Source organism: Setaria viridis, chromosome 9 (genome assembly GCF_005286985.2).
Source record: "Setaria viridis chromosome 9, Setaria_viridis_v4.0, whole genome shotgun sequence".
In the NCBI taxonomy this organism is placed as follows: Eukaryota; Viridiplantae; Streptophyta; class Magnoliopsida; order Poales; family Poaceae; genus Setaria; species Setaria viridis.
The window spans coordinates 55,307,856-55,323,245 of NC_048271.2; the positions used below are offsets into that span (position 1 = coordinate 55,307,856).

The 15,390-nt window shown below is 45.2% G+C and overlaps 2 protein-coding genes across 2 annotated transcripts; both read left to right on the forward strand.

The window, feature by feature from the left end:
• The first annotated feature begins 6,648 nt into the window (after nucleotides 1–6,648).
• On the forward strand, nucleotides 6,649–10,873 carry LOC117835879 (uncharacterized). Its single transcript, XM_034715198.2, has 6 exons — nucleotides 6,649–6,949; nucleotides 7,707–7,824; nucleotides 7,928–8,299; nucleotides 9,358–9,811; nucleotides 10,082–10,163; nucleotides 10,524–10,873. The coding sequence occupies exons 1-6, from the start codon at nucleotides 6,911–6,913 to the stop codon at nucleotides 10,725–10,727; spliced, it is 1,269 nt and encodes a 422-aa protein (XP_034571089.1). The 5' UTR covers nucleotides 6,649–6,910; the 3' UTR covers nucleotides 10,728–10,873.
• A 2,565-nt stretch (nucleotides 10,874–13,438) lies between these two features.
• On the forward strand, nucleotides 13,439–14,486 carry LOC117835944 (uncharacterized). Its single transcript, XM_034715276.2, has one exon. The coding sequence runs from the start codon at nucleotides 13,782–13,784 to the stop codon at nucleotides 14,055–14,057; it is 276 nt and encodes a 91-aa protein (XP_034571167.1). The 5' UTR covers nucleotides 13,439–13,781; the 3' UTR covers nucleotides 14,058–14,486.
• The last annotated feature ends 904 nt before the right edge of the window (nucleotides 14,487–15,390 follow it).

Consider the following 15,390-nt stretch of genomic DNA (forward strand, 5'->3'; position numbering starts at 1 on the left):
TTTGTGATGCATATATAATCCAACCATATAGACTTAGTAGCATCGTTGGTGCATATATGAACTTACTTTGTGATATCATTTATATCTCTTATGATCAATCGTTGCACTTGCTGATATTATTTGCTGCTGGTGTTCACTGTCTTATGCAGCTTGTTGAGATTGTACCATCGTCTTTGGTGCTGTTCATCTTAAGGAAACTACCGCCAAAACGTGGGATTGCACAGTACCATCCAATCCATTAGTCAGTAACGTCGATGGTCCATTTCTAACAGTTCCGTCCAATTGCTAAAGACAAAAAGGCAAATGTGAGATACCTTGTAGTACCTTTTGTAGGTTTAGTAGCTTTCTTGTGAAGAAGCGTTTACTGAGTATGGCAAATACGGCTTGTTAAAAATGTAAACTCCTGCAGTCATTGCAACCCCAAATGTCACTAACACAACCTGTTTTACCAATACGGGTTTCCATCTGTAAACTTTAGAAGAGGCAAGGACTCTGATTATTTTTTCTGATGGAGAAAATGTGTGATAAGATTGGCTACTTCAGAAGAAGGGTAGCTGCTCAGGGATTATGTCCAACCCCTTTATGTTTGTAGGGAAATTGCTTCATCTCTCCCAATCCGAAGAGGTTGGACCTGATCCTCGTCCACTGACGCAAGCTTGTCTGTATGCAAATGACTAAACTGATGCTTCTCAAATTCTGATGGGACCTAAAGTCTAAAGATATTGGACCACCTCCACATCTTAAGACTACGAGCGTTGTTGGAAGCATAGTCAAGCATACACCCAGACTGATTGATGCAAGTCAGCAGGCTGTGTGAAAGGAATAGATGGGTTCATCAAACACAATAAAGCACACACCTGTCTGATGATCAATCAGCTTGACAGCATGTACCAGATCACAACAGGCATCAAAATTCAGAGAACCATAAGAACAGGTTGGAATTTCAACGATTCATTCTCATCTTACCCACCAGCCTGTTCAGAGGCTTCCAGTCTGATTAGCAGGTGGTGGTGCGTTCATTTTATTCCTGTGATCCTGTCCAACTCAACTGCCATTCCCGAGCCGGTGCCTATCACAAGTTACGTTCGGCGAGTACTTCTGAATTCTAATTTCTGAACAAGGGACCGTGTGGTGTGCATGCAAGCAAACCGACAGCACTTGAGGAAACAATTTGAGTGGCAAAGCATTTATTTGTTTCTGAACAGAAAACGTGTCAGTGCTCGCTGGGGTGCCGGCAGAAATTGGGGCCTGAAATGATTGCCACGACCGGGCCCGGCCGAGAAGCACCCGTGCGCGGACAGTTTGAGAATTTTCAGAGGCTGCTGCGCTTTCGTGAGCTGTGGCGATGCGCGGCGGCGGTCGCGCGCTCGGTCTCGACAGCAACCTATGGGTCCCCGAGGAAACCGGAATGGAGGGGAGGCCCAGCCGACCACAACTGCAGCATTTTTTTTTCGAGAATACGTAGGAGAGCCGCGTATCTTTATACTAAGGGGATGTTTGGATAATAGGTGCTAAACTTTAGCAGTGTCACATTGGATGTTCGGATGCTAATTATGACGACTAAACATGAGCTAATTACAAAATTAATTGCACAGATGGAGTGTAATTCGCGAGACGAATCTATTAAGCCTAATTAGTCCATAATTTGACAATATGGTGCTAATTAGTTTTGTACTTAGCCTATATTTAATACTCCTAATTAGTATCTAAACATCCGAGTGAATTACACTCCATCTGTGCAATTAGTTTTGTACTTAGCCTATATTTAATACTCCTAATTAGTATCTAAACATCCGATGTGATGGATGCTAAATTTTAACACACTGAAGCCAAACAGGTCCTAAGAAGATGAATAAGTGAAAAGGTTTTAGTATAACGTGGGCTGACCGGGCACACGCACACGGCAACGTATTTCAACTTAGACAGTGAAGAACAACCAAGGAATGAGGAAGGAAACTAAACCGCAGCATCGTCGGCACCACCAAACCTGCCATCAGGCTACTCATCTTTTTCGGCAGCAAAGCATGGTGCCTTTGCTAATGCATATACGGATGCCAACTTTTCCTCTCAAGTTCATGGTGCCTTCTGTTTAGCAGCGCACGGCACATCGTGCGGTCGTGCAGTACATCGGACAAGGTGCTTAATTGGAAGACCAAACGATGAATAATGGTGTTGATCCTCACACACCACAGTACGGTGCTGTCTACCTGACCAAACTTGGAAAAACCATGCAAAATCAGCCGTACTAAAACAGACAGTTGCACGGGATTATTCGGTACCACGGTTACTAAAATCCAATACTGAAATGCTCCATTTTTTTCAAATGGGAAAGATAACATATTCAAACAAATAAAATTTTAGCATCAAGATGCTTTATAGTTAGTCGACATACAAGAATGGACATATCAATTCTAGTTAGTCAACTACATTGTTGTCTGAAACATAACAATTCGCGTTGGATGGGCTGGTCACAAAATAAGATATTCTATGGCTGGACATGGAGAATATATATATAGGCCTAGTAAACGTCCACACAGAACAGTGCAGCCTACAAAAGCACGCTGAAATGAAGCCACGCGAAAACAATCTTGGAGCAGTTGGAGGATCGCCGTCAAGAAATGCTTTGCGCTCCTGGATTTGGAAGGATGGAGATAGCGGCTTCTGAATTTACTTGCTACCCCCATTTTTCATTTTGTTTATCTCCCGTAGCCGGCGGGCACACGAACTCATGCATTATCCATGCATGTTCTTTAGTTACCTTCCTCGATTGAAGGAGCCAATGAATGCACTAGTAGTTTTTCACCCGGCTGATCTGTTTCGTGTTCCCTGTTGAATGAAAGGAAGCTACCTCACAAGAATGCACACAGCCTACATTGCAGCTAGTACCGTTGATTCATCAGAATGCACTTTAATTTGCTCTCTTGTTAACCGCTAATTGGAAGGTGATTATACCTTTCCCCTGTTCGGTTGATGCGCCAACGAAGTGGATTGACACAAAGCAATCAAAGCTATAGTAGTCTAGTACGTACACTGTTGCTGTTGGTCAAAGTCGTGTGCATGGAGTAGCATATCATTGCGTGATTGCATAATTACATGGACCTAACCCAACTAATCATATGCATCATCTCGGTCTTGGGATAAGAATGATCACGAGAAAATGCAACTTGGGTAGCGATGAGAATTCTCTGCATGCCTCTCCATCGACAAGGAATTATTGAGCATCTCTGTCGTAGCAGCTTATGCTTGTCCGACTGTATGAGAATTCTCTGTTGATGAATGCTTAGAACTCAAGTTGTGGTTGCATGCGTCTTGCTGTTGTCCAACTCCGAAGGAGAGAGCCGGCCATTTGGCTTATTAGAACGTTCGAAAAGAACTTGTATGCAAGAATCCGACGGTTGAGATTAATTATATACTACTAAAATATTAAACTGTAGTATAGGTAGTATGCATGAGTAGTATGTGTAATATAGGGGTATGATTGGACATATGTAAAATGACATTGTTGAAATATATCAAATCTTTCTTAATTATCCTATCTTCTTTCTTTTTACTTCTCATCTATTTATTTCCACATCTCTACTCGTTTCCTAATCTCTCGCACGCGCACTGAGGCGGCGGCGGCAACTGCGCGGCAGGAGCTCGGGGGGCAGCTGTGTCCAGCAGCTCTGATCCATGGCCTCCGACGGCTCTGCGGCCGCCGCCCGCGACGTGTTGCCGGCAGACCGGTGAGACCGGGACCGCAAGGTGAGCCGCGAGATGCTCCCGAACTCGTCCCTCATGTCCTGAATCAGGCTCCTGAAAGACATCCTCCTCCTGCAACCTCCCTCGCCAAATCAGCTTCTGTCCGTGGGCACACCAAGAATCTCCAGCCAGTTGACGCCACTAAATCTCACATCTATGAGCAGCAATCATGGCAAATCTAGTCACATACAGTGCATGCCATCAGCATTCCGAATAAATCTCCAAAAAGAAAAGTTAGACCTATTTTCTCAATCATACTAATTACAATTTTACTCGTATAAAAAAAACAACCTATACTCAATACTATTCTGGAAATGGTATGCCTTTCTAAGTGTCAGCAAACAGCCAACCAGGATAGTGCTCTGTGTCCCCTGGATTCTTGTTGCCTTTTCACTTTCTAAAAAAAAAAAGCAACACTGCATTACATGCACTCACTTGTTGCCTTTTCTCTTTCTCCAAAAAAAGCAACACTGCATTACATGCACTCATCAAAGCTCTAGTCATCTGGAAAAGCCAATCTCATGTTTAAGTTTTTTGGCAGTTTCTCAACGTAAAAAATCAGAAACTCAAACAAACAATGAACTTTTTGTACAGCTTTTGTAAAGCTGGAAGCTCAAAAAATTAAGTTTATATGAAAAACTGAAAAGCTTAGTTTTATAAGCTTTTCGTAACTTTTTGAGCTCAGAAATCTAAACACATCTTTTAAAAGCTAGCGTTGGCTTTTCAAAAAAACTCAAAAACTGTAGCTCAAACAAACATAGCCCGAGCCTCTAACCACCTGAATTTCAATGAAGCAGTGTGGTTGGTAACTGAAATCAAGGAAATTCCCAGATGTGACAGGAACAAACCTGTGATCTTAGGCCATGTTTAGTTCATCCAAAACTCCCAACTTTGACACTATGCAAAAAGAAGATTTCCCATCACATCAAACTTGCGGTACATGCATGGAGTACTAAATGTAGACGAAATCAAAAACTAATTGCACAGTTTTGTTGTACTTTGCTAGACGAATCTTTTGAGCCTAATTAGTCAATATTTGGACAATAATTTACAAATACAAACGAAACGCTACAGTGTGCTACAGTGCTACAACAGTAATTTTGCACCTCCAAACTTTGAGCAACTAAACAAGACCTTATCTTTCTTTTGAAGGCATTCACGAGCTGGGGACCAATAAAAATATACTAGAACTGTAGAACATTTGCCTGCCAAGGGCGTGATACAGAACCAAAGAGCAAAGAAGGCAGGAACCCAGCTCAAAATGACTGACCTCTGAACGCTCCCTGGTGTCATGTGTGGCACTGACTACTACTCTACTGGCTAGCGGCCCCTTCTGATTTCTGTACACTCCTCATGCCCTCTTGGGTCCTCCTGTCACGTCTTGTCAGTGCACCACTTGCCTGCCTGACACAAATATTTTGCCCAAGTTTTTCCTAGTACGTGCCAAATGGACGAGGAATTCAGATTCAGATTGTACGCTTCACACGTGCATTCCCTGTCACAGTGTCACACAGCTTCCTCCATCGGTCGCAAGAGTAAAATTTCCCGATCCTATTTTTTTACCATTAACCACAGTAAGTACGGAATAGTGACACCGTTCACTTTTTTTCATTTGTTTGATTATTCATCTTTTTTATAAATATTTTAGCAAATAGATAAACCTACAAGTTAAATCTAAAATACATTGATAATAAACATAATGATACACATTTTACTTTAGTTAATTAACTCGTTTAATAGATATTGGTTGTCAAAGTAAAAAATCAACGGTGTCATATATTTAAAAACAGAGGGAGTAGCTGCTGCATGGATTCAATAAAATTTGGTACTCTCCCGCCAGTCCTTTCACCGGTGAATGCTGTCACTCGCTCTTCTCCTTCCGATCGTTGCTCAAAGCAAATATGTTTACACTTTTTCAAAGCCAATCCTTTTCAATTGACTATGATTGATGAAATCATAGAGATTAAAAACATAAAGATGATGTTAGATGATTTATCATTAAACCAACTATATATATTTGACTTTGGAAAAAAATTTAAACGTAGTGACGGAGTGAGTAGGAAAAAAGAGGAAATTTTTATTTTCAAATTTGCTCCGTTTAGCGAACCGGGAAACGGCAGCTGCAGCGGCAGACGCAAGCTGACCTGCTTGCTTGGCCTCAGCCCTCAGAGAAGTTCAGTTTCAGAGCAATTGCTGCGTGCAGACCGCGGCGCACGTAATCTGCTGCGATTGCTTGCTGCAGTGGCAAAGGTGAACAGCTCGAGATGTAGGAAATCTATGCTTCTTTCTCTGGTTCCTCCATCAAGCAGATGCACCTACATGATTAGTTGATCACTTGACAAATCTTAGGGGCCGTTTGTATCATTAGCTAAAGTTCAGTCGTTATCACATCGAATCTTCAACCGCTAATTACGAGGACTAAATATGAGCTAATTATAAAACTATGGAGGTTAATTCGCGAGATGAATCTATTAAATCTAATTAATTCATGATTAGCACATATTTACTGTAACATCATGTTGTCATAGATCAGCTACTTGCCTTATTTCCTTTCCAACAGAGTATCGGCATTGTTTTTTTTCCCGAAAGACCGAGTATCGGCATTGTAGTAGGCACTGCAACTGAATAGTCTGTCCACTTAAAAATTCTGTAAAAATATTACAATAATTTCTTCCAAATGTGCTTACAATCTGCTGATTGGAAGATCATTACAATAATTTCTTCCAAATGTGTCTTTTTCCTGACGAGAAAAGTACTGAAATTGGAACCAAATTTACCCTCAGCTAGCAGTAAAAAAAATGTAAGCACCCGGCAGCACATTCTGATTCCCAGATATTTGCACAAGTCCAAGCACGTTACAACAAACAAAGAATTCTATAGTGTCACGAAATTGAGGGAATGGATCCAGCCAAATCTCTGCTTGCAATTGCTAACGCCCAAACTCCTGCCGCTAATCCTCAAGATGAGCATTAATGAATTCCACCGCCACTAAGCGCACTACAACTATAATATTGCAATTGGACATCACGAAATCACAAGTCCACGGACCCCGATCCCCACTTCTTAAGCTTCCTGTCTCGCCGGCCGTCTCCTCCCTTCTCCTCCTCATCCGGCCTCCCCAGCTCCCGCTCCTCTTGGCCTCGCAACTGATTCAGAGCCCGCGCCATTGATGGACTACGAGCGCATCCACGAGCCGCTCCATCGTCAGGTGCCCACCTCGCCGCGGTCCCCGTGTGAATTTGCTTTCTGAGCGCTCCGTTTCTGGATCTTGCTTGGTTGCCCGTCCTGATGTCGTGCTGGGTTGTTTGCAAGATTGAGTGGAACCTGGCATTGGCACCGATGATCTCGTTCGATTTGTTAAGTTCCGCGCTTTCTTGCTTGCTCGTCTTGGGTTCGTGATGTTCTTTGGATAAAAGTTTGAGGCTTTCCATACAGTTTGTGCTTCTTGAGGTGTGACTTTTTAATGGTTAGTTCTCGGAAAGAAGGCACGCCTGTCGTTGCTGAACTCGATGATAGTTGAGGATTTTTGCCGCCTGGACAGATTCCTTGCAGTGCTTTTTTCCTTCTCTATTCTTCCTTCGAATTCGGCTGGCGCTTTGGTACTTTTGCGGCTAAATTTGACGCGCATTTCGCCGAAAAGTTGCAGCTTTGTCCAGCAATCTGATGTTACGCGGCACTGTTCTTGAATTTGGCATAGCTTTCTGTGCCGTAGCTTTCAATTGCTGGCGGTTGCAAAGATGGGATTGGGATGGGTCGGACATTTCAGTGCACACTTCACTAAAAAGCTGGGATCTTCTTGTCTGTTCCGGTGTGATTCCAGCTTTATTCGGTTCTAAATTGGCGCAATTTGTTGGTTCGATTCGCCTCCATTTCTCTATTTCACCATTTCGACTCTTCGTCCCCACATTTCACCCTTCTTGGTTCTTGCGGCCTCACCGACCATTTCTTCGTTCACTCTGCTCCAGTCCGGTGGATTCTCTCCAGCTAAGCTGCGAGCAATGCTTCGAGGGCTAGAGAAACACCAGCGCAGCGGCGATGACACATCACCGGAGGCCAACGACTCCGGCGAGCTCGACGACCGGAGTAAGTCTACAGCCTAAGCAAATCGTCAAATTGTTGCATGATTCAACCTTTGCCATTTTCTGAACGCTAATTCTCTGAAACTGAATACTGCATGCGTCGACAGGGAGCTTGGAATGCTCCACCTCCACAGAGATGTCGAGCAACAGTGGCCACAGATCAAGAAACCGAGCTCCGGACGACGACAGCTTCGACTCCGAGAGCAGCTCATCGGGACCGCCGACGGTGAAGAGGTCTGCGGCGGTGGCTGCGTTGCTGCCGCCGTTCTCCCGGCCAACTCCTTCGAAGTGGGACGACGCCGAGAAGTGGATTTCCAGCCCGACGTCAAACCGTACAGGCCGCGCGGGGCCTGCCACTGGGACTGTGCCAAAGAAGTCGGCATTGGCATTTCCTGAACATGGAGGCCGCCCACCGGCCGTTGCTAAGGTGGTTGTGGATGTGCCCACCAACACTGCACCCTTGGTTAAGAATTCAGATGGTAAGCATAAACTTTGCCATGTTATTGATTTTTTTTGTTTCAGTTTCAACACATATAGTGTGATAGATTATAGTACTTTGAATTGATAATGCAGTGGTAAATTTTGTGCTAGTGACTTGTGAGGTCCATATGTCTGATTGATGCCATTGGATTGCAGCTTCTTATGTGTGTCTGAACTTTGGAGACTGAACTATCAGTAGTTGTTTACAATTTAGCCTGCAGGATTGAGCTAAGGATTATTTAGAATATTTGGTTGCCAAATTTGAGTGTTGGAGCGGGGTGAATTGGGGACAGGTAAACTGTAACATCATGAGTTGCTGGTGCAGAAAAGTCTGGCTTTGATGTTGGGCTGTTCTTTTCATCATGGCAGGCTCTCCTACCCTTAAAAAGTAAACTATAAGAGCAACTCCAAGAGTACTCCAAAAAATTCTTCCCCAAAACTATGTATTGGGGGTTCTTCCAAAAAAAGTTTCCCCCAAAAACATATCAATCCACAGCAGATCGCTAATAAATAGCCCCCAATATTTAAAAACAGGCCACGTCATTGTATTGGGCCCATCAGAAGGGACGCGCGAGCGTGTGGGAATTAGGATTGGGGGAGGAATGCCAACGCTAAAATATACGCGGTGGTAGGCTGTTTTTTAGCGTTGCTAAAAAATTGGGGAAGGTTTGGGTGGACTGTTGGAGTTCGTTTTTTCTCTTTTTTTCCTAAAAAATGTATTGGGGGTAAGATTAGGAGCCTCTTGGAGTTGCTCTAATTAATTTGCCACCCATTAATTTTTACAACAAATATAAAGATGACAGTATAATTTACCTAAATCCGCTCAACTACCAAATGCATTACTTATTTTCTTTTGGGAAATGACTACCAGGATAAACGCTTTTCAGATCAGGATATATTTCAGGCATATTGCATCATCCTCTTATTAGATGATAGCTGCTGCAATTTGAAAGTTCACAGATATGGAATAAAGTTTCATTGGTGTGTTCCTATATTATTGGTACTAGTACATCTCAGTACGCATTTGATCAAAATTTATGCTATGCTCTATTTTCAGGTCTCATTCAATCTGATTTATTTAAACCTGCACAAAGTGCTTCGATCGTTGATGAACCTGCTCCTGCAATTAGGTCAGTCTCGATGAGAGATATGGGAACAGAAATGACTCCAATTGCCAGCCAGGAGCCTTCTCGGACTGGGACGCCTATCATTGCATCTAGTCCAACATCCTCTCGGACACCAACTCCGCAACGTATGACTGAATTCAGTATAAGTAATATCGATTCTAACAAGAAGGAGATGTCTGAGGAGGAGCTACAAATGAATACGAGACAGGAAATTATGGATCTTGGCCAAAGATTAGGCAAGACTACTATAGCCGCATGGGCAAGTAAAGAAGAGAAAGCTTCTGCACATTTCAGAAGTACTACTACAGATAAGGTTGTTGATATCGACAGGGAGGCTCGAGCTACAGATTGGCAGGAGGCAGAGAAGGCAAAGTATCTTGCGAGGTATATTTGATCCGTGTTGGTTAAATTCATCTGTTGTTTATCTTCATAGTATCTTTTTTCCCCTTGAACACACATATGATTTGCATGCTTTGCTATTAGAAGAATAGAAGGTTTTGATACAGAAATGCTAACAACATGGCATGAAAAGGAAAAAAGAGGCTCACCAACACATAATAGTAAAATTGTATGGATTAGAAGCTAGGTGAAATGGTGGATTGCAACTTCATGTAGTTTCTAATTCATTATTTATCCAACCCTTCAACTTATTAGGTTTCAGAGGGAGGAAGTAAAGATTCAAGCTTGGGAAAATCACCAGAAAGCAAAAATTGAAGCTGAAATGAAGAGGATAGAGGTAAAACTTCCATTTCTCAGCTACCTCATGACCTAGCACCAGAGTCCAGAGGTACCATAGACACAAGTACTTCTCATTTGGAGTTTGTATGTAACAGAGTTTCCATACGAAGTTATTACCGAACCATAAGAAAGCACCATCACCCCCAGCAAAATATGACTATCCTGCTACAAGATTGAATCAGGAATACTACAACCTTGCCTGAATTAGTCTCCAGAACATTCTGTCTGTTGCCTAGTGCCCTGGATGTCTGCATCATTTTTATTTCCAAGCTCCAATGTTTTCCTGAATTTGATATACTACATTGGTTGAAGAGAAACTCAGTTTGCAGAGCCTGACGAAACCTTCCTCTGAATCCAGGCCAAGATAGAACGGAAACGGGCGCGTGAGCAGGACAGGCTCACCGACAAGCTGGCAGCAGTAAGCCACCGAGCAGAGGCTAAGAGGGAGGCCGCGGAGGCGAGGAGGAACCAAGAGGCAGCGCGGACAGAAGAGCTGGCGGCTCAGATCCGAGAAACCGGGCACTCGCCTTCCTCGTTCTCCTGCTGGTGCTGGTGCCTCTGAATGATCACCGTCGTCAATCCTCACCTCACCTGCCTATAGCATGATCCGTCATATTTGGGCGAGGTAGAAGATTTGTTCACCGCACGACCTTGAAATGTAATGTCATGGGTCCATCTTCTCAGCAAGGAATGCAGAGTTTGTCGCCATTTTTGCGTCCTGATGCCTCAGATCTATATCTATGCTCTACTGTGACCTCGGCACGCCATGCTCGAATCCTGGCAGGATTTGCGACAAGCTGTTGCCCGGGAAGGCGGCGCAACGCCGGCGAGAATGCCGGCGGCAGATCGCCGATTGCAGTTCGTTCGTTCGTTCGTTCCTTCCCACCACCGCTACTTCTCCAATCTCAACTCGGCGGCAACGGCAATCCCGGGCGTCGCCGGCCCGGCATCCCTCACTGTCCTTTCCCACCACCGCTTTCCGCCTTCCGACGCCACGCGACGGCGCTGCCGCGGGAACATCTCCTGACGAACTAGGAGCTAGCGGAGGCCGCGGGCGGCGCGCGACCTCACCGGCTCCCGTGTCGTCGGTCCGAAACATTTGCAAAACGCTCCCTGATTATATTTTGCAAATACCCCCCCTAATTTGGATCGCGATGCGCGATCCGAATATTTTCATATTACCCCCTGATATTTACAAATAACCCCCTAAATCGGATCGCCCTGGTCGTTGTCCACTCCTCCGCCCGTCCGCCGCCACCGCCACCGCCGTCGTCCTCCACGCCGGAATTGCGGAGCCCCGCCTCGGCCACCAATCTCCGGCACGAGCCCAAGCACCATCACGGCATCACCCACCAATACAACCACCCGTGGTCGGGAACTGGCGATTGCGCCAGGGATGGGCGACAACCTCGTACAGGAGTGGGAGGCGAGCAACTCCGTCCAGGACGTGGGAGTGAATTGCTCCGGCGAGCCATGGAGCAAAGAGGCACCGTACCCGAAGTCGATGGATGGCCTGGCCGGCGCGCGAACGCGTCCCGGCCGCGGGCACCTGGCGTGCGGCGCCACGGAGCACGCAGGCGGCGGGTTGGCTACGAACTGTTCGACCGATTCAAGCTCTTGCCCGGGAAGCACGCCGGCGGCGGGTCCCCGATGGCAGCCGAACCGCTAGGCGTCGCACGCAGTTCGTTCGTTCGACAGAACGGGCCACGGTTCGCATAGAACAGGGCCGATGCATGTTGGAGGTGGGCTGCTTCATTGTAAATCTCGGGCCATGAATTGATCGCAACTTTTGACGGAGTGAGGGCCTAAGGGCTTGTAAAAGGAATCGGAATCGGTGCTCATAGGTAGATAGAAGGAGGTAGGTAGATAGAAGGAGGTGAATTAGTCAAATTAAAAACTTTAATTTATAGCTTCCATCACTTTTGCATAAAATATATCTATCAAGATATTCAATTAAGATTGACTTAGTATGAAACATGGAATAAGTTTTGCAACCCAAGTTGCAAGAAAATAAGTTAATCCTAGCAAGATACTACACTAAGAAAATAAAGGCACCCAAGTTGCAAGAATGAAATATGGAAACGTAAGAGGTGGGGATGAAGGCAAGCAAACTCTTGACGCGAGCATTTATCCCGTCGTATCAGCAGGTACTAAGCCACCACTAGCCTACGTTGTTGAAACACTCACAAAGAGTATTGTTTCCCGGTCACCAAGTCTCTTCCGAAACACCCCTTGATTTGCCACAAAGGTTTGGCTACTAAGGATCACGCCAAGTTCCCCGGTCACCTTGATGTTGTCTCCACTAAGGAGCTTCTCCACGAAGGAAGGGGTCTCCACATCCCCCGCACACAGCCGTTGACGCCACTCCACACCAAGTCGGAGGATCGAGGACTTACCGGAGAGCCACCGAGGCTCCAAGGCGTTGACACACCTTGTACAACTTGTGGTTCACTCCTTTAACTGATCACAAGGTAGGCACACATTGCACTCTCTCTTCTTTAGGCCTATACTAGCACTAAGCATTATCCTAAGCTTGTGCTAAACTTTTGATGAATCACTTATGCACTTTTTGTGGCTTGGATGCGTTCTTGATAAGTCTTGATCTCTAATGGATCCATGCACACTTCAGCAACTCCAAATGAGCGAGTGGAGGTGGTATAAATAGCCCAAGGCATTAAAGAGCCGTTGCTCCAACGGTTAGTTAAAGTGTACCATTGTATGTTCTGATAGTATGCATTTTGGTAGCATCGGCCTCCCCGCGCCCAGATTCTTCACCAAGTAACCGACACATTGCACCGATTCATCCGATGCCCTTCCTGGAGCCCATCGAATCATCCGGTGCAGGGCCATCCTCGCCAAAACCTTTTTGGAACTTCTCTGAAGTAAATATGCTTTGTCCGATGCCCATCAACTTAATAGCATCGGATCATCCGGTGCTTAGTTGATTTTCTTCTTCAACCTAGCGATTCGTCCCATGCATTAAAAACATACCACTGGATCATTCGATGGTCTCCTTTGACTTCTGATCAGCACAGCATAACAAATGCTCCGACGCTTCCCAGGAGGGCCACTGGAACATCCCATGATCGCAGTTTCCTTCTGCGGGCTTGTTACCGACTAATTCGGTAGCCCTATCCTTGCCACCATCGAATGAGTCGGTGGCTACATTAAACGCTGTTTTTTCGATGTCTTTGCTTATCTTTGATTGTGGTCGTTTCCGTAGAACCTAAAACACCTCCAAGATAAATTCTAAATACTTTGTTAGTCTTGATAACTTGTCCTCACATAATCACTGAAATCACACAGGCCTCATGAGGCCATGTTCGGTAGCTCCTCAGCTCATACTCACACGCGCAAATCCCCCCAACGGCTCCTGCCGTTCTCCCTATGAATAGGAAACCTTCCATTTCTGTTTGTGAATGGCGTCGCTATCCACCCATGCATGGGTTGGATCCACCTGTGCCTCCGATCCTCCTCCTGCTATATATAGCTAGCTACAGAGTCTCTCCCTGAAGCGCGCACACACTTGACCACTTGTGCCAGACGGACCCCGACGACTCGCTCCTCCTTCCCCCCTCCATCATCAATTCCGTCCCCGGTCTCGATCGATCGATCGATGGAGACGTCGGCGGCGATGGACCACCGCGCGGTGCCGTCGCTGTCGGCGGAGGAGAAGCGGCGGATCGAGCGGGTGGCGCGGTGCGTGGCGCGGGACCGGGACGGGGACCTGACGGAGAAGCTCCTGCTGCGGCTGCTCAGCATCACCCGCAACGCCCGCCGCTGGGGCTTCCTCGCGCCGGACCACCCGCTCCACCCCTACTACCTCCAGCAGAAGGTCTCCGAGCGCTGCCGCATCCTCCGCCCGCGCCCCGCCGCCGCCGCCGACCGCTGATCCGATCCGCCCTACCAGCTCAGGCATTGCACGCGGATGATCCGCCGCCGCCGACGTGCTGCAGATCCACTGCACCATTATATTGATTAATTAGCCCCAGCCAGGATGCGCGCACCACCTTAATTAGGTTGTCTTCTTCTGTTTTAGAGTATGTTTTGCTGCTTCCATTTGTTAATCGTTTGTGTGAATATTAGTGAGCATTCTTGGATTGATTGTTGGGATCATAGGATCGTCTGGTAGAAGAAGTAGAACCTGGTCTCAATGTTTACCATCAGCGATGACGCCATTAGCGATTAATCGATTAGATCTGAGATGGACGTGCGTGTATGTATGAATTCGGGTGCACCACATTATCGTACCATATCGGAAATATCTGGATTCTGCAGTACAATATAAATACTTTACGAGAGAGGATGTGTTTGTTCGACGCCGGCCACAACCTATCACGCTACGTATGGAGTCCGGCGACGCCACAAACTTGTAGGCACGTGCTGCTTGGTTGATGAATAAAGTTTGTCACGTCGCGCCGAATTTCGACGACGCCGCCTGAGAGCGCCGCCGCATGTCCCTATCACATCGGATGTGTGATACTAATTACGAGTAGTAAACATAGACTAATTATAATTTGACAATGTGATGCTATAGTAACTATTTGCTAATGATGGATTAATTAGGCTTAATATATTTATCTCGCAAATTAGCCCAGGGCTTCTGCAATTAGTTTTATAATTAACTCATGTTTAGTCCTCCTAATTAGCATCCGAACATTCGACGTGACAAGGGCTAAACTTTAACCCCTAGTATCCAAACAACCCCTAAGACTATTTGCATGCATGCAAAAAGAGATAAAACTGGTGATGTCATCCCACATGCAAAATAATTTTGAACTAAAAAAGTTATAAATCTTACACCATGTATCAAAATTAAATTCCAATTGCACCATTGAGTTTGTTACAATAAAACCTTCACAACAAGATCCCACTTGACTATATTTAGATGAATTTTTTATTCATATAGTTTTAATCAAGGTTACATATATTCCGCGAGACACGAATGCGCGGAACAAATTCTACAAACTCATGGAACAAAATAATCATACACATCGAACAAATTATATGAACTCATACAAAAAACGGACACACACATTCATGCAATTTTGAAATTAAAAAGTTAAAAATCATAAGAAAATCATAAACCAAGCATCTAAATTGGATTCCGATTGCACCACTGTGTTTCTTTTGACAACATCTTCAAAACAAGATCACACATGACTATGTTTGAATAAATTTTTTAAAAACTATTTTTAATACAAAATATTAATTTTGATTACTGC